Source organism: Bufo bufo, chromosome 7, assembly GCF_905171765.1.
Source record: "Bufo bufo chromosome 7, aBufBuf1.1, whole genome shotgun sequence".
In the NCBI taxonomy this organism is placed as follows: domain Eukaryota; kingdom Metazoa; phylum Chordata; class Amphibia; order Anura; family Bufonidae; genus Bufo; species Bufo bufo.
Genome location: NC_053395.1, coordinates 27,874,080 through 27,899,165, shown reverse-complemented (window position 1 = coordinate 27,899,165; position 25,086 = coordinate 27,874,080). Strand labels below are relative to the sequence as shown.

General features: G+C 47.7%; 1 protein-coding gene across 5 annotated transcripts in view; it reads left to right on the top strand.

Annotated features, from left to right (window-relative positions):
- The window catches only part of LOC121008964 (CREB binding protein), a 39,181-nt gene that overhangs the window by 8,635 nt on the left and 5,460 nt on the right, over positions 1-25,086 (top strand). For 4 of the 5 annotated variants that reach the window (XM_040441808.1, XM_040441807.1, XM_040441806.1 and 1 more), the window contains exons 2-26: positions 7,900-8,585; positions 13,953-14,129; positions 14,214-14,463; positions 14,571-14,684; positions 15,087-15,305; positions 15,416-15,515; positions 15,949-16,095; positions 16,188-16,305; positions 17,267-17,459; positions 17,569-17,622; positions 17,933-18,057; positions 18,147-18,329; positions 18,650-19,072; positions 19,558-19,722; positions 20,293-20,476; positions 21,288-21,406; positions 21,636-21,875; positions 21,966-22,054; positions 22,783-22,863; positions 23,054-23,110; positions 23,191-23,268; positions 23,662-23,729; positions 23,890-24,040; positions 24,184-24,330; positions 24,465-24,578. In XM_040441808.1, coding sequence (XP_040297742.1) covers positions 7,900-8,585; positions 13,953-14,129; positions 14,214-14,463; positions 14,571-14,684; positions 15,087-15,305; positions 15,416-15,515; positions 15,949-16,095; positions 16,188-16,305; positions 17,267-17,459; positions 17,569-17,622; positions 17,933-18,057; positions 18,147-18,329; positions 18,650-19,072; positions 19,558-19,722; positions 20,293-20,476; positions 21,288-21,406; positions 21,636-21,875; positions 21,966-22,054; positions 22,783-22,863; positions 23,054-23,110; positions 23,191-23,268; positions 23,662-23,729; positions 23,890-24,040; positions 24,184-24,330; positions 24,465-24,578 — 4,282 coding nt within the window. The remainder of the gene's footprint in view (positions 1-7,899; positions 8,586-13,952; positions 14,130-14,213; positions 14,464-14,570; positions 14,685-15,086; positions 15,306-15,415; positions 15,516-15,948; positions 16,096-16,187; positions 16,306-17,266; positions 17,460-17,568; positions 17,623-17,932; positions 18,058-18,146; positions 18,330-18,649; positions 19,073-19,557; positions 19,723-20,292; positions 20,477-21,287; positions 21,407-21,635; positions 21,876-21,965; positions 22,055-22,782; positions 22,864-23,053; positions 23,111-23,190; positions 23,269-23,661; positions 23,730-23,889; positions 24,041-24,183; positions 24,331-24,464; positions 24,579-25,086) is intronic. The other variant, XM_040441810.1, reaches the window with a different exon arrangement.

The window sequence follows — 25,086 nt, the reverse complement described above, 5'->3', positions numbered from 1 at the left end:
CCCCCCCAAATGGGGGGAAAAAAAGTCATGTTGGGCTGATCTGTACTGCAAGCAAAGAAATCTGCGGGGCCCGATGGTTTCCTGCCTTGTCTTACGATGCATTATTATTATTGCTGTGATATGCGTGAAGGCAGCATGTGGCGGCACACAGTATGGAACCGTATGGTTGTGCCATGCATAAGGGACGAGGAGTGGACAGGAGTGAGCAATGGCATCAAGAAGTCAGTTGTCCAAACCCAGACTCGCAGTATTCCTGGTAAAGCTGCCCACATTCTGCCAATGGTTGTGGCACACACTGGCGTGTCACATTGTGACTGCGCTGGAACCAAATATCGCCAAACCCAACAGCTTCTGCCTGTCCTGCCGTTTTCCGTCGTCTTGGAAGAGATGAGGATTTGGCTGTACCACTAAATGTAGCCGAGTTGGGCACATGCCACCCGCTAGCTTTGTGCCACGGAACCTAGAGCTGAAGCAAGGTTGTGAGGCGGGGGCAGGTGGTTAACACATCGGGAGAGGCGACGGGTCCTCCTTTAGGCCTGTCTGATCATGGCTCCCCATCTCCTCATTGATTTTATAGCGCTCGCAAATTTGGCCAACAAAATGTCTTTGTTGTAGAAGTTTGCAGCGACGATCAGCCGGAGCCGAGCGCCTGGTTACTGGCGATTCCTCTGCGTGTCATAACCACATTTCCTCATATGGCCTGCCCTGATTTCAGTGGTCTGTCTGATAACCGTCCTGCTGCCAATAGCAAGTTCCCCCTTCTGCTGAGTGACTGAGCGGCTGTGATTCCTGGGACTCTGCGCGATTACCTCCCCCTGAAGCTCGGCGTTCCCGATCAGTTTGGTCTAAGAACTTGCTGGCGGTAGTAGTTGTGCGGCAGCCGGAGAGGCACAAGGCTGTCAGGGCATGCTGAGAGTTGTAGTTTTCCAGCAGATGAGAATGCATGAGACTGTCAGGGCATGCTGGGCGTTGTAGTTTTGCAGCAGCCAGAGAGCCACAAGGCTGTGAGGGCATGCTGGGTGTTGTAGTTTTGCAGCAGCCAGAGAGCCAAAAGGCTGTCGGGGCATGCTGGGCCTTGTAGTTTTGCAGTAACTGGAGAGCCATAAGGCTGTCGGGGCATGCTGGGAGGTGTAGTTTTGCAGCATCTGGAGAGCCACAGATTGGGCAACACCGATCTGATACTCCATATGTGCCGGCGGCACTATATAGTGAGTGACTCCACCATGCGTAGTGTCACGTGTTGCTAGGCAACAGCTCAAACTTCTTCATGCCGTGCTTAGCAACCATTGCAGGTTCGTTCTTTTCTCCTGCCTATAAACACCATTTTAGCAAATTTTGGGAAGCGTAAAAGGCATTAAAAGCAGCTACTGACTTTGACGACCAGTGACAGTACTGCGCTACGTTCTCGGGTCGCGCGCAGAAGTGTGAACATTTTTCCTGATCACGCTCGTGTCTTGCACATTTCCATCCCGCACGGTCGGCCAGATGAAAGCTGCACGCCGGGGATCCTGACCCCTCAGAGGAGGTCACCGGTGCAGCGTCCACAATGCAGTCACCCGGGTCTATTAGGGTTGCTTCTGTAGCATGGACATGGATTTCTGCAAGCACCTGAGACGAGATACATGGAGCGTGCTGCAGACCGGACCCTCTAATAGAGCGTAGCCTAGATTTCCTTTGAAGTACCCTCAGGCCCTGGCATCCTTGGTCTCGTGTCTGCCTGGCATGTAACGCTTGTGTACCGAGGGCTGTAAATACATCTAACTTAATGTAGAGTACACGGGCGTCTGCAAGTGCCGGGTGTCTTCACACTTAGTTCTCCCCTTTTGTCTGTCTACCTGGTGTGGCTGTAACCAGAGACGTCTGTCTCCTCGCCGTCCTCCGGTACGCATTACAGCAGCTTGATTTTGGGCATCAGATGTGATTTAAAGGGTCCTCCCTCTAAACGCCATTTATCATGCATGTATGATCACTGAGGGTCCTAATGGGACCCCCACCGATCAGGGGCCCCTGAGTCTCCTGTGTGCATGCGAGACTGTAGAACCGGTGAGTACAGCGCACCGATGTCCTCAATTCACACATGGGACTTGGGGAGGTGGTTTCATCACGGACTTCGTCACATTGCGTAAAGATAAGTCCTGCATGCAGAACTTTTTTCTCCGCTAAAAAGAACTGAACGGTAACCGAACGAATCCCATTAAAGTCAATGGGGTCTGATAGCGTCAGTTATTTGCTGAATTTGCCACTCCCGTTCATCTGTTCCTATAACGGATCGAAAGAACGGGAAAGAATAGCGCTAATGCGAGCGAGCCCTTACACATGTATGCTTAAAGGGGTTCTCCAGGGTGTTGACTAAAACTTAGCGTGCAGACAACCTGTGGAAGGTAGATCATTTCGCCACCACTGATACTTGACAGATCGCGCGCCGCCTCCCTGGTTCTGTTGATCCGGCTGCATTGGCGACATCACTTGACCACTGCATTCGATCGCTGGCCTCAGCAGTTTACTGAAGATGATGATCCTTACCTCACTGAAGGCGGATCCCTTGTCTGGTCCCATTTCTCCCTTAAACCGGGCAACCCCTGGTCAGGCCGTGACAAATCCAAATAACACGGATGCATAATATGTCCGGAACACGGACCCTTTAAATCCGGCCTTAGACTCTGTTCACATTTCTATCACTTTTTATGCTTCAGTTTAGCAAAACATGGCCTAAAACCTCGATACCTCCCCAACCCCTGATCACCGCCTTAGGCTACTTTCACACTAGCGTTGTTAGAATTCGGCAGGCAGTTCTGTTGCCGGATCTGTCAAACCGTATGCAAACTGATATATTATATTATATTTTTGTTTCCTTATCCGTTAGACGGATCCGGTGATGTACTGGATCTGTCTCATCCAGTTTAAAACGGAATAACGGATCCGGTATTTTAAACTTTTTCAAAGATCAAAAGCGAAACCAGCTCCTCCTTTTATCCTATAAAACCGGATCCGGCGACGCGACAATTTCCGGAACACTTGGTACCGGATCCGGCATTAATACATTTCTAAGGAAATGAATGCCGTGCAGTATTGTTCAGGGATTTTTGCGGTATTTTGTCCGGTAAAATACCGTACAAGGGACGGAGCGGAAGACCTCCTGATGCATACTGATTGCTTTCCATTCAGAATGCATGGGGACAAAACTGATGCGTTTTTTTTCCCCGGTATTGAGACACTTTACTGGATTTCAATACCAGAAAAGAATAACGCTGGTGTGAAAGTACCCTTAACTGGGTTTTGCCTTATTCCGGTTAATCTCTTGCCAGGTTCCTCGGCCCCTGTACGTTGGGGCCAGAAAGTGCTAGGATCGGCCCTTAGAAGTGTCTTCCTGTCTGGTATACGGGGGTCAGAGACTGATGAGCCACAGATCTCGTATTCTTCTTGTGGCAGGCCGGGTGATTGGCAAAATAAACCAAGAAACGCGTCGGCTCAGAACATTTTTTTTTCTCATCTCCAATAAAGCGAGCTGTTCTTGCCTTTTTTTTTGTCCGCCCTGAGTTTTAAAGTCGTCTTGAGTTCTTTTGTTTTCAGGCGCTCGCTGCCAAGGACTATCCAGTCGGTGGAGTTTACATGCAGTGATCATGCCTTATCCCTAATTCACCTTTTGGAAGTTTCCTGAGGTCATCATGTCTGGTTCCTGATGATTTAATGGCGGCTCAGGAAGGGAATAGATATACTATACTCCGAGAGCCTTTGTGGGTAACTTGTGACTTTTCTCCCCTCCCCCGGTAGGGCTTTGAAGGATTATTGTGCAATGATTTTAATGTATGCATGCTGAGGTCTTTGTGAGCGCAGACCTTCCCCTACACCGTCGTCCGTAGTGTCGGCTCTAGAGTCTCCAGGTGTACAATTTCGAGATAACTTGGCAGGAAGTCCTGATTTCTTTGGAAAACTTTCTTAACTTCCACATGAGATACCCTTGGTGCTCTCTTGAGGTGGCTGCAAAGTGGGACCCCAGCTGTCAGCCGATCGTGTACAATGGCTGAAAAGATCTGACAGATCATTTTTGAGCTGACTAAAGTTCTCTACCGTTAGAGGGTCTGTGTACCCCAGTCTGGTGGTCTTAAAGATGTTGTCTCACTTCAGCAAATGGCATTTATCATGTAGAGAAAGTTAATACAAGCCACTTACTAATGTATTGTGATTGTCCATATTGCCTCCTTTGTTGGCTGGATTCATTTCTCCATCACATTATACACTGCTCGTTTCCATGGTTACAGACCACCCTGCATTCCAGCATCGGTGGCCGTGCTTGCACACTATAGGAAAAAGCAGTAACCTGTGCGCTCCCATTGTTCCGGCCACCAGAGCGGCTGACGCTTTTTCCTATAGTCTGCAAGCACGGCCACCACTGATGGATTTGAGAGTGGTCTGTAACCATGGAAACTAGCAGTGGAAAATAAATCAAGCCAGCAAAGGAGGCAATATGGACAACCACAATACATTAGTAAGTGCCTCGTATTAACTATCTCATGATAAATGTCACTTGCTGAAGTGAGAGAACCCCTTTAATGACGGATTACACTTCCAATCTGAATTCAGTGTGGAAATGGGGGCTTCTTGCTTGTTCCCTACAGTCCAGGAGAGATTTGTCATTTTATTTTTTTAACTTCATCCCCCATCCCAGATCTGTCAGTAGTGAAGGTGTAGGAGGGGGCCTCAAGCGCCTCCTCATTCTAAGCATCGCTGGGGGTCCCGGAGGACTGCCCCCCCCTAACCTGCCTCCATTCCCACGATGACATAGCCTGATGATATTCCGTCACTGTTCTGTATTGTAAGAGGGACTCGACGTTAGATTCATTTTTTAGTCTTGTTCTATGGTGGTTTCACACTAGTTTTTGTTGGCTTTTTTTTGCCACACAACCTCCCATGACAGGTTGTTACATGTTGGCCAGTCAGGAATTCTATAATGCTTTACAAAATTTATATATATATATATATATATATATATATATATATTTTTTTTTTGTGCATTTATTTTTTAAACTACAGCGTGCTCTGGGTATGACCTTTTTTTTTTTTCTTTGCGTTTCCCCTAGACATCTCTAAGGCTGAGTTCACACGGGCGAGTATTCCGCGCGGGCGCAATGCGTGAGGTGAATACATTGCACCCGCACTGAATCTGGACCCATTCATTTCTATGGGGCTGTGCACATGAGCGGTGATTTTCACGCATCACTTGTGCGTTGCGTGAAAATCGCAGCATGCTCTATATTGTGCGTTTTCCACGCAACGCAGGCCCCACAGAAGTGAATGGGGTTGCGTGAAAATCGCAAGCAAGTGCGGATGCGGTGCGATTTTCACGCACGGTTGCTAGGAGACGATCGGGATGGAGACCCGATCATTATTATTTTCCCTTATCAAATGGTTATAAGGGAAAATAATAGCATTCTGAATACAGAATGAATAGTACAATAGGGCTGGAGGGGTTAAAAAATATATATTTAACTCACCTTAGTCCACTTGATCGCGGAGCCCGACTTCTCTTCTGTCTCCTTCTTTGCTGATTGCAGGAAAAGGACCTGTGGGGACATCACTCCGGTCATCACATGATCTTTTACCAATGTGATGGATCATGTGATGGATCATGTGATGGATCATGTGATGGATCATGTGATGGATCATGTGATGGATCATGTGATGGATCATGTGATGGATCATGTGATGGATCATGTGATGGATCATGTGATGGATCATGTGATGGATCATGTGATGGATCATGTGATGGATCATGTGATGGATCATGTGATGGATCATGTGATGGATCATGTGATGGATCATGTGATGGATCATGTGATGGATCATGTGATGGCCGGAGTGACGTCACCACAGGTTCTTTTCCTGCAATCAGCAAAGAAGGAGACAGAAGAGATGCCGGCTCCGCAATCAAGTGGACTAAGGTGAGTTAATTTATTTATTTATTTTTAACCCCTCCAGCCCTATTGTACTCTGCATTCTGTATTCAGATTGTATTATTTTCCCTTATAACATGGTTATAAGGGAAAATAATACAATCTACAGAACACCGATCCCAAGCCCGAACTTCTGTGAAGAAGTTCGGGTTTGGGTACCAAACATGCGCGATTTTTCTCACGCGAGTGCAAAACGCATTACAATGTTTTGCACTCGCGCGGAAAAATCACGCATGTTCCCGCAACGCACTCGCACCTTTTCCCGCAACGCCCGTGTGAACTCAGCCTAAGGGTACTTTCACACTAGCGTTTTTCTTTTCCGTCATTGAGTTCCGTCCTCGGGGCTCTATACCGGAAAATAACTGATCAGTTTTATCCCCATGCATTCTGAATGGAGAGAAATCTGTTCAGGATGTCTTCAGTTCAGTCACTGAACGGCGTTTTGGACGGAGGAAATACGGCAGCATGCATTGAAATGTATTAGTGCTGGATCCGGCATTCAAAATACCGCAATGCCGGATCCGTCCGTTTAAAAGGTGAGAAAAATATATAACTGATCCGTTTCTCTGGATGACATCTGGAGAGACGCATCCGTTCTTGTAATGCATTTGTAAGACGGATGCGTTTGCATGCAGATTGCCGGATCACTCTGCAACAAGTGTGAAGTGTGAAAGTAGCCTAAAGCCTAAAAAACAAAATGATTAGACTTAAAAACACCACCAAAGAAAGTCGTCATAAAATGCTTAAATTTAATTAGTTTTTTTTTCTATTTTATTTGCTTCCAAAAACCCAGCGTGGCAGCTCCCTTAGGCTACTTTCACACTAGCGTTCGGGGCTCCGCTTGTGAGTTCCGTTTGAAGGGGCTCACAAGCGGCCCCGAACGGATCCGTCCAGCCCTAATGCATTCTGAATGGATGTAAGTCAATGGGGACGGATCCGTTTGAAGTTGACACCATATGGCTCAATTTTCAAACGGATCCGTCTCCCATTGACTTTCAATGTAAAGTCAAAACGGATCCGTTTGCATTATCATGAACAAAAAAAACAAAAAATGTATTTATTATTTTTTTGTTTTGTTCATGGTAATGCAAACGGATCTGTTCTGAACGGATCTAAGCGTTTGCATTATAGGTGCGGATCCGTCTGGGCACATACCAGACGGATCCGACCTAAACGCAGGTGTGAAAGTAGCCTTACCTGGGTATCACGGGTGTTGCTTTTATGGCTGGGTGTGACCGATGTTCAGAGCGGGGACCCCGTAGACTCCAGAGCGATGGTTGGGCTGGCTCGCTGCCACCTCCTCGGGGCGTGTGGGGAGACGGTTCAGCTCTTTGATTTGTATGTTGTATTATTAACCAGCTTGTAATTGCTGCACTGTTGACACTCCCCAGATCTGCTGCTCGGCACGTGTTTGGTTAAACGTTCCTCATTCATGTGGGATGATCGCGTATGTAGTTTTTATTAAATATGCAGCTTTTCTGTGGTGTTGGGGGGGGAAAGGGGGACAGATGCAACATGTGGTGTAATTGGGGACTATCTTGCAAGCTTTGAGCGCCTGGTTCCAATCTATTTGCTGGGTATCCAACCTGTGGGACTATCACAATTCCTGACAGTGAGGGGACAGCAGCGTTGCGCCCCCTCTGCTGTGCGCGGATCCTCAGCCGGTCACCTTCATGTGAATTTTTTTTTGTTTTTCTCGGTTTGGGGCACAGAATGATGCTTTGCAGGGCCAAAATAGAAGGCATGCCGTGCTGGACGGGCGCTGCTGCCTTTCTCAGGGTCCGACCTGTGGGATCATAAAGCGAAGGCACGTCCGAGCGGTATACTGTTGCTTTACGGAACAGGAACTTAAAGGGGTTTTAAGTTGAACAGTTGTGACTAGGTTGCAAGTTTCAGATGAAGGTCATCTTTGATGGGGTCATTCATGCATTTTCTTTTGTCTTTCCAGATTTTTCTTTCTTTGACTTGGAAAATGACCTTCCGGACGAGTTGATTCCAAATGGAGATCTCGGCCTTTTAAACACTGGCGGAGGACTAGGACAAGATGCTTCCTCCCAAAACAAGCCGCTCTCGGACCTTCTTCGTGGAGGGAATCCAGCGCTGGGCATGGGAAGAGGGGGCTCTGGTAGCCCCGTACAGCAGACTATGGGAGGGCAAGGCCAGCAGAACAGCCCAGGCCATGGCAACCTGGGAGGCCTCAACAAGAGCCCTCTGAACCAAGGGCTGTCTGTCACCCCACCATCGGGATTAAACAAGCCTGCCGCTGGCACCTCTGGTCCGTCTGTTCCCACCTCGCAGTCTCAAAAGCAAGTTGGCATGGTGGCAGGCAGCCCTGCTGCACAACAGGCATCTGCGGGTATCTGCATGAACTCCAACTTCAACCAAGGGCATCAAGCACTGTTGAATAACAGCTCTGGGCACACACTAATGGGCCAAGCCCAGCCGGCACAGGGACAGGTAGTGAATGGTTCACTGGGACCTGGAAACCGAGGTCGAGGAGCGGGCTTACAGTACAGTTCACCCGCCATGCAAGCTAATCCAGGGAGTGTACTTGCTGAAACGTTAACACAGGGGTCGGCGACTATGCCGGCTCACACAGGAATGACCACCACCCAATCGGGACCCATGGCAAAGGTAGGTGCTGGTGAATGGTGCCACTTCTATACGTTTCTGATGAGAAAAAAACTTTTTTTTCTGCACATCATCCCTGTATGTTTTGTGTATTATTATTATTATTATTAATAATAATAATAATAATAATAATAATAATTTCTAATTTAGGAATATGTGGCACTGTATGTCCTGTGACACTCCAGATTTTTGTAAAACTACAATAGCATGGTGAGAGTTGTAGTTTTGCAACAGCTGGACTACCACTGGGTGGGGCAGCGCTGCATTAAGAGAACCGTCACATCACAGATGAACTGTTTAAAGGGGTTATCCAATTCTCAAAGTACCCCTCCTTTAGATCGTCACTCCGGATTCCTGCACGGCCGCCACTGCATCTCCCCATTATGGGAATCAAAACATCCGGTGATGGGGGACTGCAGCCAATAGCAGGCCGTGCCGGTGACCAGCCTCTCCTAGCGTCATGGATGGCCGTGCAGGGATCCGGAGTTACGCAGGTGCCAGGGGGTGGGGCAGGTATGATCTATAGTGGGGGCATTTTTAGAATTGGCTAACCACTTTAACAAGGAAGCCACTGGGGTTGGCTGCTGAGACCTTAGCACCAGTGGAAATGGAGTATTGCAGGCAGCCATTCAGTTGAAGGGGATTTCCAAGATTTTACTGTTTGTATCTGCAGTACCTGATTGGTGGTGGTACACCCTGGACCCCCGCTTATCAGCTGTTTGAGAAGGCTGTGGCACTGGCAGTAGCTCTGCAGCCTTCTCGCAGCTGTCCCCTAGGCCAGTGACGTCATGTTTGTCGGTCACATGGCCTAGGGTCAGTGATGGGCAAACTGCGGCTCTCCAGCTGTTGTAAAACTACAAATCCCATCGTGCCCTGCTATAGGCAGACTGGGCATACTGGGAGTTGTAGTTTTACAACAGCTGGAGAGCCGCAGTCTTCCCATCCCTGGCCTAGGCGAAGCTCAGCCCCATAGAAGTGAATGGGGCGGAGTGTGAGGCCAAGCACGGCCACTATACAAGGTACGGCGCTGCGCTTGGTGAGCTGACAGAAGGCCGAGGTGCTCACATGAGCTCAGGGTGTCGGACCGCCACCGATCAGATACTGATGACCTATCCAGAGGATCTGTAGTAAAATCTCAGAAATCCCTTTTAAAGTAACACATGGGCAGATCAGATGTGACAGACGCTGGGGCAGATTTACTAATCCTAATCTGTTTAAAATGTAGAGAACATAAGCTTAGACTGGTCGTCTAAAGATGCGCCAGATTTCTCGCTGGACGATACATTTGGACGCTGCATGGCTAGATATTTTTGCATGACTTTACACCAACTATTGGTTGGCTTACTTTGCACGAGTATTTTGGTGTATGTTGTTGCCTCCCTGTCGAGCTGGGAGACCAGAACAGATGAGCGATTTTATTCTTTTTGGTGCCTTTGGTCTAAAACTTGACCTTGAGCACCAGGAACGTGCCAAATTTTGACGCACCTTAGGACAGGATTTTACAACATTAGTAATTTTTGCCCAATTGTTGACATCATGATGACGGTGAAAAATCTAGAAACCGTTGGGTTGGCTTCTAGATTGGTCTAACAGGCTTTTGAAGTCTACAATGTCTATTCTGCAATACCGGACATAGATCGTGGACAAGAGTGGCGCTGTTTTTGGAGGGGAAATCGCCTTTAAGGGTTTATTCTCCTCTTGTGGTGGATCTGCCTTTAGATCTGATCTTCTCGAAGTTATTTTCAGGGTCCCGTGTTAGACGTCCTAGTATATCACTCAATCGCTGCGCAGGTCTTGGTTAGATTTCTACGCCATTTCTTCTGTATTGTGGCTTTGACATCCCGGTTACTGGTTTTTGCTTTGAAGTGGTTTTACTTGTGTGTTCCCATTTACTGTGATAGGAGCCACTAAAATACTGTCAAGTTCTTTCACCTATGTTTTGTAGAATGGGTCAACTTCTGCTAAAACGGCAGGCGCGATGCCCTTGTACATGTCCGCAGTTCACGGAGCTGCTTCTGCCATGTGACCACTTGAAGTACAATAGCAACAAAAAAGACAAAGTCTCTGATACGTTGCCTGGACTATTGGCGCCACTGATCCTAGAGAGTGACGTGGGTCACCATGTAATTCACTGTATTTCTTGTATAGGACGGCGCTGGGATCCCTCTTTACACCATAGGCCTCCTTCTTGTTAACCTGGACATGGGGAAAAAAAGATGGATTCCACCGAAACGTCTCCCCTAAGTCCTCATGCACACAACTGTTGTGTGTTTTGCGGTCTGCAAATTGCGAATCCGCAAAACACGGATGGCGTCCGTGTGCTTTCCGCCATTTGCGGAACGGCACGGACAGCCATTGATATAACTGCCTATTCTTGTCTGCAAAACGGACAAGAATAGGAATATATATAATAAAAATTTTGCGGACCACGGAACGGAGCAACGGATGCTGTCCGCATCTTTTGTGGCCCCGCATCCAAACGACCAAAACAACGGCCGTGTGCATGAGGCCTAATCCACACAACCTGTAGAATGCCAAGGGGTCGCAAGATGGTGAAGCACTTTCCTCGTCCGTTTCAAATAAAATGAATTTATTATACTCCCAAGCATCCACTTGCAAAAGGCATATCGCAAAGATAAAATCGCCACGCTGCCCGACCTGGGTTTTGCACTTTTGCTTTGTCAGGGGCATCTAGCATGCCTCAAAACATATACGTAACCTAAAAAAAGGTCTTGAAACGGGTAGTGTGTCTTACACTTTAAGCAGGCTCACCAGAAGAACCCAAGAGGGCTGCGGTTTGTGGGAGCGGAGGTCATGAAGGCGCCTATATAGGGGGGCGATCCTATTGTGAAGATCAATAAACGGGAAGTTGAATGGATGTATAAGTTGGGCACCCTGCATCCCCATGGACTGAATAGAGAATGCGATATCACTCAATGTATAGTTTAAGGTTTTACATAAAAATTAGGTTTCCTTTTGCCGCTTCCGTAGTTGAATAGGTTTGAGGAACTTTGGGTAGGTGGAGTCAGAACAGGGAGCGGCTAGGATTGTGACGTAGTAAATAGGTTTTATGAATGAAGGGAAGAGTAAAGGCCTCATGCACACGACTGTTGTTCTGGTCCGCATCCGAGCCGCAGTTTTTGCGGCTTGGATGCGGACCCATTCACTTCAATGGGGCAGCAAAAGATGCGGACAGCACTCCGTGTGCTGTCCACATCCGTTGCTCCGTTCTGTGGTCCGCAAAAAAAAAAAAAAACCTGTCCTATTCTTGTCCGTTTTGCGGACAAGAATAGGCAGTTATATCAATGGCTGTCTGTGCAGTTCTGCAGTTTGCGGAACACACACGGACGCCATCCGTGTTTTGCGAATCCGCAAATTTGCATACTGCAATGATTATTATGCTGGTTCTCAGCAACCACTTTTAGCTGATGAGTGACACACACCGCTGACATCATCATTTCTGGCCCTCAGTGAGATCAGCATAAAGTTGATGACGGGTTCCCTTTAACAACCTGCGAGACCGTTATCAGCTGATATCCATGTGTGCATAACTGGGCATTGCCATATTTATGAGCAGTCTTGTTTCATCCAGGGTTTACTGTCTTCTGAGACACTCCTCCTCTGTCTTGATGGTCACTGTAAGGACGGGCTTGTTGGCCGTGTCAGATATGTTGTCCCTGGAACACGCATGTTGTAGGGGGGCGCTTCAGGGCCTTCTCTTTAGCATTGGATTAAAGCTGGAGCTACATGGAGATTTATGGCTCCCACGGCTGATCCCTGTGTAGCACTGCAGTCATTGAACTGAATGGGGCCACAGTGCAACCCCAGAATTGCGCACACACACAAAAAAGAAAAAACAGCCATGTTGTATTTTTTGGAAACTTCAGGGTCGCTGCAACTTGCGAGTTGTGATGCCCCCCCCCACCCCTATTCGGCTCAGTGGCTGCACTGCTACGCGGTGAACCTCAGCCTAAACCTCCTGGTGTTAGAAGAGTTGTCCAGGGTGAGAAGTCGTCGCCTATCCGCTTCATAGGTGATAAGTGGCCGACGGCTGCGACGCCTGAATCCTCAACGAACCAGCCGGTGCTGCCGCTCTATTCACACTGAGAATGCCGGAGATAACTTCAGCAGGCCTATAGACGGTGAATGGACATGATTGATGGTCCCTCCATTCAGCCGGAGACCCCAGTTCTCGTGACCCACAGGGGTCCCAGCATTCAGATCCCTGTGGATGGGTAATAAGAAGCTGTCATTCCTAGTCTTGTCTATGGCCGGTACATGTGCGGTAGATTGTAATACGGCTGTCTCTGGCTTGAGGGTAGAATCTGGGCATATGATGGCAGTGATGTGGCTAGCAATTTGTCAAATGCTTCTGGTCGTCGCCCAGTTGGCGTGGGCTGCATTTTTTTTTGTTTTTTTGTTTTTTTTTTTCTTCTTGCAATTATTGAACAGTTGCAAATGTATTTTATGTGAAAAACCAATGGTGGCTTCCAGGGATGGTCCACGTATTCCTATAGTATTCACTACCTATAGGTATGTGTATGGCCACATTAGAGGACCCACGCCGTGGAGGCTTTTGAATGGAATGGCGGTCGAGCATTTGTCGGGTTGCTCCATTCAGAGTCTATGGCACTGATGGAAACTGCTGACCGCTGTGCCACAACTGCCCCGCCTGTGACGTCAGTGGGCTGCTCGCATCCTGACAGCCTCTCTGAGATGTTCATTGACAGCATACCGTTGTCTGGAACTGAAATATTATACGCTATAACCTGTCTTCTGGATAGGTCCTCAATATCAGATCGGTTGGGGTCCGGCTCCCTGTTTAAAGGGGCAGCGGTGCTTGGACGAGCGCTGTGGTCTTTTTCATATTGTACCAAGCACAGCGCCATCCATTGTATAGTGGCTGTGCTTGGTATTGCAGGCTCAAAAGCCATGTGCAGGTGATGTCACAGGCCTAGGAGGAGGCAGCAGTGATTGATTGGCGAGGGTGTCTGGAGTCAGACGACCCTTTCAGCAGCTTCTGTATTCTGCTGCTTGTCCTCCATACAGATAAATGCTATCCTCCCAGGGTAGAATAGCTGCGTAATACATTGTCTGCTTTGTAAGATGCTTGTAGAGCCAGGGGTCAGCAACCTTGGGCACTCCAGCTGTTGTGAAACTACAATTCCCAGCATGCTCCATTCACTTCTACGGGAGTTCAGAGAAGAGCAGAGCAGGTATGCATGCTGGGAGTTGTAGTCTCGCAACAGCTGGAGTGCTGAAGGTTGTCTAATCCCGGTTGTAAATGGACCTTATTCATGTTTGATTATCCTTATGCAACTTTTTGCATTCTCGTACCATTGCTTTACACTTTTCCTTCTTCCCCCATAGATGGGACTCCAAGGCAACAACGGCCCTTTTGGACAAGCGTTCAACCAATCACCGGGGCAACAAATTCGAGCCCAGGGGGTAAATCCTCAGCTTCCCAACAAGCCTGCCATGGCAAATAGCCTTCCACCATTCCCTTCTGATATGAAAAGCTCGCCCGTCGCAAATGTTCCGAACATGGTAAGTTGTAAGAGTGCACGCTGCGTTCCTTGCATGATGTTAATATCAGGAATGCGGTTGACAGTCTCCATTTTTGTTTTGCAGTCTCCTTTGCAAGCGCAAGTTCAGCAAGTTGGCATCGGCACCACACCCTCGATGGGAACCGGCCCCACTGCCGACCCGGAAAAACGCAAACTCATCCAGCAGCAACTGGTCCTCTTGCTGCATGCCCACAAATGTCAGCGGCGTGAGCAAACTAACGGTGAGATGCGGGATTGCGCCCTCCCACACTGCCGTACTATGAAGAACGTGCTGAATCACATGACGCACTGTCAGGCCGGGAAAGCTTGCCAGGGTAAGCGGCTTCATAGTGTGCGCATGTTCATCAGGTGTACACGCAGACTTGTATGTATGAGAGTAGCCGGAGTCGCCCTTTTTACAGTATGATTTTTCTTTCCGTAGTCGCCCACTGCGCTTCCTCAAGACAGATAATCTCTCACTGGAAGAACTGTACGCGGCATGATTGTCCGGTGTGCCTCCCTTTGAAGAATGCCAGTGACAAAAGGAACCAGCAACGTGAGTCTCTGATGGGTAGCGGTTACCAGTCAGGTCTTTGGCCCTTGCCATGAAGTAGCTATATACATGCACATTACATGGACAAACATCTGATGTGTATGGCGGCTTTCCCGACTCTCCGATAACTAAGGACAGATTGGACATCTTAGATTTGAATATGCCAGATCCTGGCACGCTGTCTGACGCTGAATTATTCCTCTTTCCCCTCTGAACACATGGCACGTGTCTATGTGTATGGGAACAGGGGTCTCGGGAGGACTAGCTGTTGGCCAAGCTATGTAAAGTTGTTCAAAATCTTTGCTGTAGAATAGGTACAGTTGACATAACCCCTGCTCTCCTGCATATACTTGCACTATCTTGTCTTTACCTGGACTGCATGGGCTTACGCGATTCTCTTTTCAGCTCTCCTTGGATCTCCTTCCAGTGGAGTTCAGAATCCCCTTGGGGCAGTAGGAACCCAACAGTCGACTCCTACCCTCAGCAGCCCCAACCCAATTGACCCCAGCTCCATGCAAAGGGCGTATGCTGCACTGGGTCTTCCTTATGGTAACCAGTCTCAGGGCCCTGGGCAGCAAGCACAGTCTCAAGTTCATCAGCAGATCCGTGGCATCAACGCACTGGGTAAGGGTTTGTAACTAATGTGTGACTTGGACTCTGTATGTTGCAGCCAGTCTACCCGTGAGCTGATTGCCCTGTATGTGTTTAAGAATCTTCTTCTCTTGGCCATCTAGGTGGTAATCAGATGAACCTCTCCGCTGGAGGAATGGCGACGGAACAACAGACTAACCTGCTCAATGAAGCTTCTCTTCCCACTGCACTGGCAAATACAAAGTAAGTAAAGCAAATCCCCCCTCCCCTGTAAATCTAGTGATCATGACGGATAGTAACTGAAATGAAGACGTTGTGCTGTCAGACATGCATTACTGAGTATTGTGTAAGCCATTGTCAATCATTACAGGCCTGTTCTCTTAGCATTACCCCCCTGCCTGATCTTACATCAGGCGTGGAGAGACACCTCTGAATGCTGGGCTGTTGAGTTCCTGAGGCAGATATCGGATGCCCAGCGAGCGGTCTGCATGGGTGCTATTTATTGGGACCCATGCACGATGCTTTCCGGGTATCGGACAGATGCTGAGGCAACGGTCTTACCCTGTGTGCAGGTGCGTCTCTCCACTCCCAATGTCATAACAGGCCGGCGGGTATGCATGGACAACCCCTTCACGTGAACATCGCACATAACTTATATTTTTGTTTCCTGTTGCAGCTCCTTGTTGGGTGATGGTAACAATCCCAGCTCTGTTGGCAACTTGGGTACCATGCCTACAGCAGCACCACCTTCTTCAACAGGGGTTAGGAAAGCCTGGCATGAGCATGTGACCCAGGACCTCCGAAACCATCTCGTTCACAAACTGTAAGTAAAGCGCGTGAATCTTCACAGTAGTTATATGATGCGTTTGGATCATGGACTCTCATGAATATCTGTCGCTGGTTTTCCTCTTGTAGAGTCCAAGCAATCTTTCCCACTCCTGACCCTGCAGCCCTGAAAGATCGGCGGATGGAAAATCTGGTGGCTTATGCCCGGAAAGTGGAGGGTGACATGTACGAGTCCGCCAATAGCAGGGTATGTGACCAAATCGTTAAAAGCCTCTTGTAACGTTGGCGCCTCTCTCTAGGATGTATTATGGTATTTGGAGGTTTGACCTCTGTGACCCACACCCAGACACCTGGGGTCACTTCAGCATTTTCCACTGTGGTGCTCCAATGGTAACTGTAATAGTTAGGGTGTATTTACACTGCTATGTCCATATTTTGCGGACACCAGCGGTGTGCACCCCGCATCGCAGTGCAGACCCATTTGACTTCAATGGGTCCGTGATCCGCATATTGCGGCCAAAGACAGAAAGTGTCCTATCTTCGGAACAACATGCGGGTCCTATCTTTGGCTGCAGTCTGTGGATCGCTGACCTATTGAAGTCAATTGGTCTGCACTGTGATGCGGGGAGTGATGTTTTGTGGTTTGCATAATGGAAATGGCCGTGTGAATACACCCTTATTCAAATAAATATGCTGAAGTTCCTTTCTGGGAAAAACTTAAATGGGCATTACCATCTGAGACAATGGGGGCATATCGCATTGTCTGACCCACACGTATATCGAGAATGGAGCGGGGAAGGTGGTGGCTCGAGGACCCCAGTCCAGCCACCACCAAGCGCTCTCCCTATAGAAGTGAATGGGAGCGTGCTGCTCTTGCGTGTAGCTCTCTCCTAGCGATATGCCCCTATTGTCTGAGAATGGGAATACCCTTTTAAAGGGCCCCAGTGCATAACTACTGCTGCGGTGCCTTCCTTCTGAGGACTGTGGGCTAGTCAGATCTACACGTATCGGGGAGTGGTGAAGCATCCCATCGATACGCCATCTTTTTCTGTGGTGAATTGCTTTGAGATTGTAAGATGCTTATTGGCAACAGGTTGGAAACCACTAACGTAAATGTGAACGTTGGCTCGTTGTAGTCTTTCATGAAGACATGGGTTCGGATGCTTTCTGCATTTGCTTTACTAAGTCTCTTGTGTTTTACCATCCAGGACGAATATTACCATTTACTCGCTGAAAAAATCTACAAAATCCAAAAGGAACTGGAAGAGAAGCGAAGGTCGCGTTTGCAGAAACAAGGCATTCTGGGCAACCAGACCTCTCTACAGACACCTGGTACACAGGCTCCAGCTCTTCCACAGGCAGCTGCTGCTCTTGGCCAAGCACAGCCTGTCCGGCCAGCCAGTAAGTTTCATGGAGTCTGAAGACTATATGGACCAGTCGCATCCATCATGTTGTGACCTAAGATGGCATATCACCATATTTTTATTTTTATTTTTTGTTTCCTCCTTAGATGGCCCACTCCAAATGTCTCCGGTTCCTATGAGCAGGATGCAGCTCCCTTCAGGTAACAATCCCTAATGCTCTCTAGTACTACGATTCTTTTCCTTATTACTCCTGATATGGAGTTTGACATTTCAGGCCTGTATATTTTAACTGTTGCTCTGCCAACCAATTTTAACTAAACCTCTCGGGGATGATTTTTGGCTGATGAAAGCTAAAGTACATAACATCTATGAATGCAGGGTATCCGTTCTGCAAGGCGTGTTTCCTTACTAAAAGATTGGATGAGCTTATCCACGCTGCATTAATACTTGATGCAAGCCTTTGCAACAGATTTTACAGTTTAGTAAAAGTCTGTCCTTCCCTCTCTTCAGGAATGAATCAGTTTAACAACATGCCCATTGGAAATGTACAGATTCCTCCTGCTCCGATGGGACCCCGTGCAGCTTCCCCGCTCAACCACCCCACACAAATGAACAACATGGGATCGGTGCCGGCTGTAAGTAACTTGTGCCCCAGGACATGTCGTGCTTAACAGTTTTATGTAGGGGTCATGTTAAATGTTTGATTGGTTATTTCTTCCTGTAGATGGCAATGTCTCCTTCCCGCATGTCCCAGCCACAGACCATGATGGGTGCACATGGCAATAATCTAATGGGTCCAGCACAGACTCAGAATCAGTTCTTGCAACAAGGACCGTTTCAGCCCAATAATGGAGGCTTAGGAGTGACACTAGGGCAAACGGGGGCAGCAGCGGCTGCAGTGTCACAGGTAAGGAATGCTCCATATACATGGAGTGCATTCCCCCCCCCCCCTTTTTTTAATTATTTTTTTGGCCAGAGGTTTACTTTGAGTATTCCCTTAAATATATATCTCTGACTTGTCCATAGGTTCTTATGTACCCAGCATATGTTAAGAGTATGATGCCATATGCTGGGATGGTATGTGTAGGCATGGAATTTTTACAATGGGAGTCAATGGCCAATGTATGGCTATACAGTGGCAAACATTAGGGATATATGTCTGGGGAAACTCACCAAAAATGAGATTTGAACATAGCCTAACTTTTTATTTATTTTTAACTTTACCAGCAGGGACAGGCGCCCACTGCATCTTTGCCAATCAGCAACTCCATGAACATTCTGGGCCCTCAAACCAGTCAGCTTCCAAGGCCGGCCCTCTCCCAGTCTCCCCTCCATCAGACTTCTCCTTCTGTTGCTGCTGCTGGTATGCCTCCTGTTCAGCACCCAACACCAGCCGGCATGACTCCACCTCAGCCAGCAGCGCCATCCCAGCCATCCACTCCGCTGCCACCAGCAGGGCAAACCCCAGCACCCACCCCTGGCTCCGTCCCGAACGCCATGCAGACGCAGAGCACCCCCACGGTGCAGGCAGCTGCCCAGGCTCAGCTCACTCCACAGCCTCCTACTCCTGTGCCCAGCCAATCTGTGCCGACCCCACAGCCAGCTCAGCTGCAACCAACATCTGTACATGCAGCAGCTCCTGGCACTCCAGTAAGTATATTACATCTCAGGGTCCATTCACACAGCAAGTTTTGACTGTCAAAGTCTGCCGCATATACTGTGCCAGAGACCGCCCCGGTTGTTCATTCTGAGTGCCATGGGCCTGCTTGCGGCTTGGCTCCACTGAATGGAGTTAATTCACAAGCGGACGCCCACTGTGGCTCCGCTCGGCGGCTGTCCGCTGACCACACCAAGAAGGGACATCCCTTCTTGGCGCGGTTGCAGCTTTGAACCACTGGGCTGAGAAATGCAGAGCTGCATCCCGTATAAAACAGTGGGAGGCAGTCACCACGCAGCCGCCGTCTGAATCTTGATGCGGTGTCCACACCAAAATTTCACCAGCATATTCCGCCATGTTAGTGGTTGTTGATATGTTAGTGGTTTTTTTTTTTTTTGCATTAGCTGGAACTTGTGTATAATACTTGCACGTAATCTGTGCAGATGAACTTCTGCTGAAAAGGCTGTTTTGTTTTCAGCTTTCACAGGCAGCTGCAAGTGTTGACAACCGTGTGCCTACTCCTGCCTCGGTAGCCAGCACAGACAACCAATCAGCCCCTGATCATCCAGCGATTGATGTCAAACAAGAAATCAAAACTGAGGAGTCAGAGCCCAGTGAGAACCCAATGGAGCCCAAAACAGAGGTAATTTTCAGCTCAATCGTTCAGAGCATTGGTTGTGCTGTATTTCTTATTCTGAGTGCAGAAGCCTGTAGATGACATGTTAATTACTGATCATGCTAAATTTTCGGAGCCAAGTTGACCATACACTTCAGATAGCTGAACAGATCGCCTAAGCATGAATGTGTTCTTAGTGGTGACAGGGCTGTTGCCAAACCCCTCTAGCGGATGGGATGCCTATCTTCCTTGAGAACAAAAGGATTGGGCATATTGAAATCCAGCTTCCCCCCCCCCCCCTTCCCCAACCCCGAAGGAAGAGTCTGGACACTTTCATACATGTCTGATGGTTGGTTAGATCTGCCTACGTTCAACTAATACCTGTTGCCATCTTTTAGGACCTAGGTCTGCATCTCAGCCACACTGAATCCAACAAGGTGTTTGGATGCATCCTCTGTCCTACATCTCTCTATGGTGTAGGCGTTAGTAAGCCTCAGACTCATGACATTTCTTTTAGTGCGTCCTACATAGGCGTTCCTAACCGAAGAGATGTATATCAAAGATTTCTATTCATAACTTAAACCAAACTCTTAATAGGTGGAAGAAGAAGTACCCGCTCAGGTAAAGGAAGAACTAGTTGAAGGAACAGAGACAAAAACGGAACCAATGGAAGTTGAGGAAAAGAAGCCAGAGGTAAAGGTAGAAACCAAGGAAGAGGAAGAGAATTCAAGCAGTAGCACTACACCTCCGTCCACATCGCCTTCTCAGCCACGGAAAAAGAGTAAGTGCAAGGGTTTAAGTTTTTTTTAAAGGGCTTCTACCACCAGAAATACCGTTATGTAGCTGACTGATATAGCGATGCGCTAATGTCAGCACTACATAACAGTATGTTTCTAACATTAGTCCCTGCAGCTGTTTTTGTTAAAAGAGCACTTTTATTATATGCTAATGAGCCTCTAGGTGCTATGTGGGCGTAAAATCAGCACCTAGAGGCTCCGTCCACTCACCCTTTATCCCGCCCAGGTCCAGTGTTCTGCCCGCTCCTCTTGATTGATGCCACTGTTCCCTGCATCGTTGGTGAAATCCTGCGCCTGCGCCGCTCACTTCTGTCTTCGGCGCAGTGAGTGAAGGCCGCTCTCCTGATGCCGGCTTCCTCACTGTGACTTAGTCGGCGCAGGTGCAGTGAGGAATCCGGCACCAGGATCGCATCATTCACTCTCTGCACCTGCGCCGAAGACAGAAGTGAACGGCGCAGGCGCGGGATTTCGCCTACGATGCAGGGAACAGTGGCATCAATCAAGAGGACCTGGGCGGGATAAAGAGTGAGTGGACGGAGCCTCTAGGTGCTGATTTTACGCCCACATAGCACCTAGAGGCTCATTAGCATATAATAAAAGTGCTTCTTTTTTTTTAACAAAAACGGCTGCAGGGACTAATGTTAGAAACATACTGTTATGTAGTGCTGACATTAGCGCATCGCTATATCAGTCAGCTACATAACGGTATTTCTGGTGGTAGAAGCCCTTTAATATCTGCTGTGGCATTGTAAACTTCAAGATATCAAATATGTTTTCTGTCTTCCTTGGTTTCAGTATTTAAACCAGAGGAGCTACGTCAAGCCTTGATGCCTACCCTTGAAGCACTATATCGACAAGATCCGGAGTCATTGCCTTTCCGGCAACCCGTCGATCCTCAGTTGCTGGGCATACCAGTGAGTAACTTAAGAACCTCATCCATAATGATGCTGTTTCTTTACTGCAGCAAGGATGCCTCACTATGGGGGAAGGGGGGGGGGGGGGGGGAGGCTGGATATAGAGCCAAGTGACCACCTTGCCTCCCTTCCCCCTAAACTGCCTGATGTCCTTGCATTTCTAAGCTTTTAAAAGTAAACCATATTCATTTGACACATGTTCTAATGCCCCGCAATACTTTGATCTTAGGATTACTTTGATATTGTGAAGAACCCCATGGACTTGTCAACCATAAAGCGGAAACTTGATACGGGGCAGTACCAGGAGCCATGGCAGTATGTGGATGACGTGTGGCTCATGTTCAATAATGCCTGGCTGTATAACCGCAAGACTTCCCGGGTTTACAAGTACTGCAGCAAGCTTGCCGAGGTGTTCGAGCAGGAGATCGACCCTGTTATGCAGTCACTGGGCTACTGCTGTGGACGGAAGGTAAGTTGTGGATTGACAGGTTTTTGATTTTTATATAGGTGAACGAGGAGGAACTCCAGTTTCTAAAAATCTGTGTTTTCTTTCCCCTAGTTTGAGTTCTCCCCACAGACATTGTGTTGTTACGGGAAGCAGCTTTGTACAATCCCTCGTGATGCCGCCTACTTCAGCTATCAGAACAGGTAACTTCCCCTCTGCGTTGCTTTTAAATCAGGTGCAAGATAACTGTGCAAACAGTCAGCTGTCACCTGGCCATGCCTGAAGTAGTGTCCTTCTGTCTAGAAAGCAGGTATCATTCCGTCTATTTGCAGCATTGAGCGGTTTCTTTTTGGAGCCATATGAATGGCTATGCTGATGCATTTACATTAGTATACCCATATAGGTAATGTGCGCCAGGTTAATTTTGTGGTATGTTCTCTTGTGGACTGGGATTCAACCTAAATTCACACAGGAAATTCATCTTGTAGGGAGAATCCAAGACACCTCCTGGTAGAGTATAAGCTGCTCTTTTCGGAGCACAGAAGTCAAGAACAGCGACGTTTCGGCACGCAGGCCATGTACAGCTTGAGAAAGGCCTGTTTGCCAAAGGGTTGCTGTTTTGGGCTAATGTGCTCCAAATTAAAGAAGTTTATACTTCATCTTCCCAGGTGCATTTGCATAGGACACTTTTCACACTGTTCATAGTGTACGTCAGTTATCCTCTGAACATATGCCTCTGATGGCTCCTGTAGTATGCTGCACGATAGGTTGGGGGACTGTATGTGAATAGTGCAGCACCGCAGTGTGATTTCGCCCTTAGACAAGATCCCAAGAACAACAAATTATAGGTTTATCCTAGGGATCCCGATTATAATGCAGTTTTCGTTAATATTCTGGCTGTAATGCACATTTCTTTCTTACCCAATTTTAGGTATCACTTCTGTGAAAAGTGTTTCACTGAGATTCAGGGGGACAACGTAACTCTGGGAGAAGATCCTTCCCAGCCTCAAACGTAAGTTATACCACTTAAAACCGTACTGTGTCGTCTATGGTGACATCGAGCTGTTGTGTAACGGAACTATATATGCTGGATTGTATATCGGGTGCCTGTAGGCTAATGAGCTATATATATGAGGCAGGATAGGTGCGCACAAGTAACAGGCTGACCAGGCGGCTTTTTTTATTAGATTTTTTTTTTTCAGGACAATCTCCAAAGAACAGTTTGAGAAAAAGAAGAACGACATGCTGGATGCTGAGCCGTGAGTACCACTTCTGCAGTCTAGTATTTTTCCAATGCATCCTTGCAGCTTTTCCAATCGCTTTGCTCTGTCTTCCCCAGGTTTGTGGATTGTAAAGAATGTGGCAGGAAAATGCATCAGATTTGTGTGCTACACTATGACATCATTTGGCCATCTGGGTAAGTTCCTGGGTTGATCCACCCGATCTCATAGCACCTGCATATTTTTTATATCTGCACGTTTGGTCAGGGGTTTAAAGTGTTTTTTCCAGGTTATAGATATGGATGGCCTATCCTTAGGATAAGCCATCAGATTGGTGGGGGTGCTGGGTCCCCCACCAATCTGCTTCTGCCACCTGAAATACCACAGAGAATGGAGCTGTAAGCACAGCTCTGTTCTCTTTGTAGTGGCCGTGCCATGTTACTGCGGCTTCGCTTGAATGCCATTATTCAGAATGGACCTGTGCTTCTGTGGCCGCTGCGAATGGTGAACATAGGTCGTCAATATCTATAACCCGGAAAGCTGCCTTTGTAATTGATTTGGGCTTAATCGCAACCTTTTTTGCTTTTCAGATTTGTCTGTGATAACTGTCTGAAGAAAACTGGAAGGGCACGGAAGGAGAACAAGTTCTGTTCAAAGAGTGAGCGTTTTAAAATTGTTGGCAATTTAATGTCATGTGGGCCCCATTCCTAAGTGGATCTGATTTGGGTCCATCTGTATCGATTATGGTGCCGTTATATGGAAAATGATTTTTATACCTGCACATAGTTTAGATGGGTTAATTTTCTTCTTTTCTTCAGGACTCCAGACAACTCGACTAGGAAGTCATCTGGAGGACCGTGTCAACAAGTTCCTTCGGCGGCAGAATCATCCTGAAGCTGGAGAGGTTTCGGTCAAGGTGGTGGCCAGTTCTGATAAGATAGTGGAAGTCAAGCCCGGCATGAAATCCAGGTAAACCATTTCTAGTGAATGGCTGAGCCGGCTGCACAGTTACGGATCTTTCTTTATGTGCACCTTTTAGTTGAAATATTTTTTTATTCTTTTTTTTTTTTTTAGTTATCACTAATCCATTGTCTTGATCTCTCCCTTTCAAGGTTTGTTGACACAGGTGAGATGCCGGAGTCCTTCCCTTATCGTACTAAGGCACTTTTCGCCTTTGAGGAGATTGATGGGGTGGATGTGTGCTTCTTTGGGATGCATGTTCAGGAATACGGATCAGATTGCCCGCTTCCCAACACCAGGTATATAAGACAGCCGGTCTGTGCATATCCCACATCTATACCATCCGCTGTATAAAGCCGCGCAGTCCCTCTGAAGTGGTGCAGATGTGCTGCAGTTTCTTGTGTCTTATCTTGAACTCGCTCTCTCTCCGCAGACGTGTGTACATCTCATACCTGGACAGTATTCACTTCTTCCGGCCACGCAGCCTTCGAACAGCGGTTTACCATGAGATACTCATTGGCTATCTGGAATATGTGAAGAAACTTGGGTAACCCTTCCTTTACTCCAAATCTTTCATTTCAATGGTCATTTAAAATAGATATGAGTGATCACAAACACAGTAAAATAAAGGGTTGTCTGCTGTGGCCGACATCTTTTTTTGTTAAATGGTTCAGCCAACAGAAAGCGGATTACAAGAGGTACCCGGCCGGGACTTCCAGTGATCCCATACCTGTTTGTTCCCATGTTTCCGCCACAATCAGCGGGGAAACAAAGCCTTACATGCCCACTGTATTCTGTCCATGCAATGCATGACATGGGATGTTATCCAGAGTGTTCTTTAATCTGGCTAATAAAGGGAACCTCTCTTTATTAAAAGGGTGTTCCCATTTTAAAAACTGATGGCGTGTCACTAAGATTGGTTGGGACCCCCACAGATCCTGAGAATGACTAGGCCACAGCACTGGTGTAGCACCGCATGCTGTGCGTGGATCTTCTGCATAGCCCCTAAACCAGTGCTTTATCCCATTTTATTCAGTCCCCCAAAGGTTGGACCC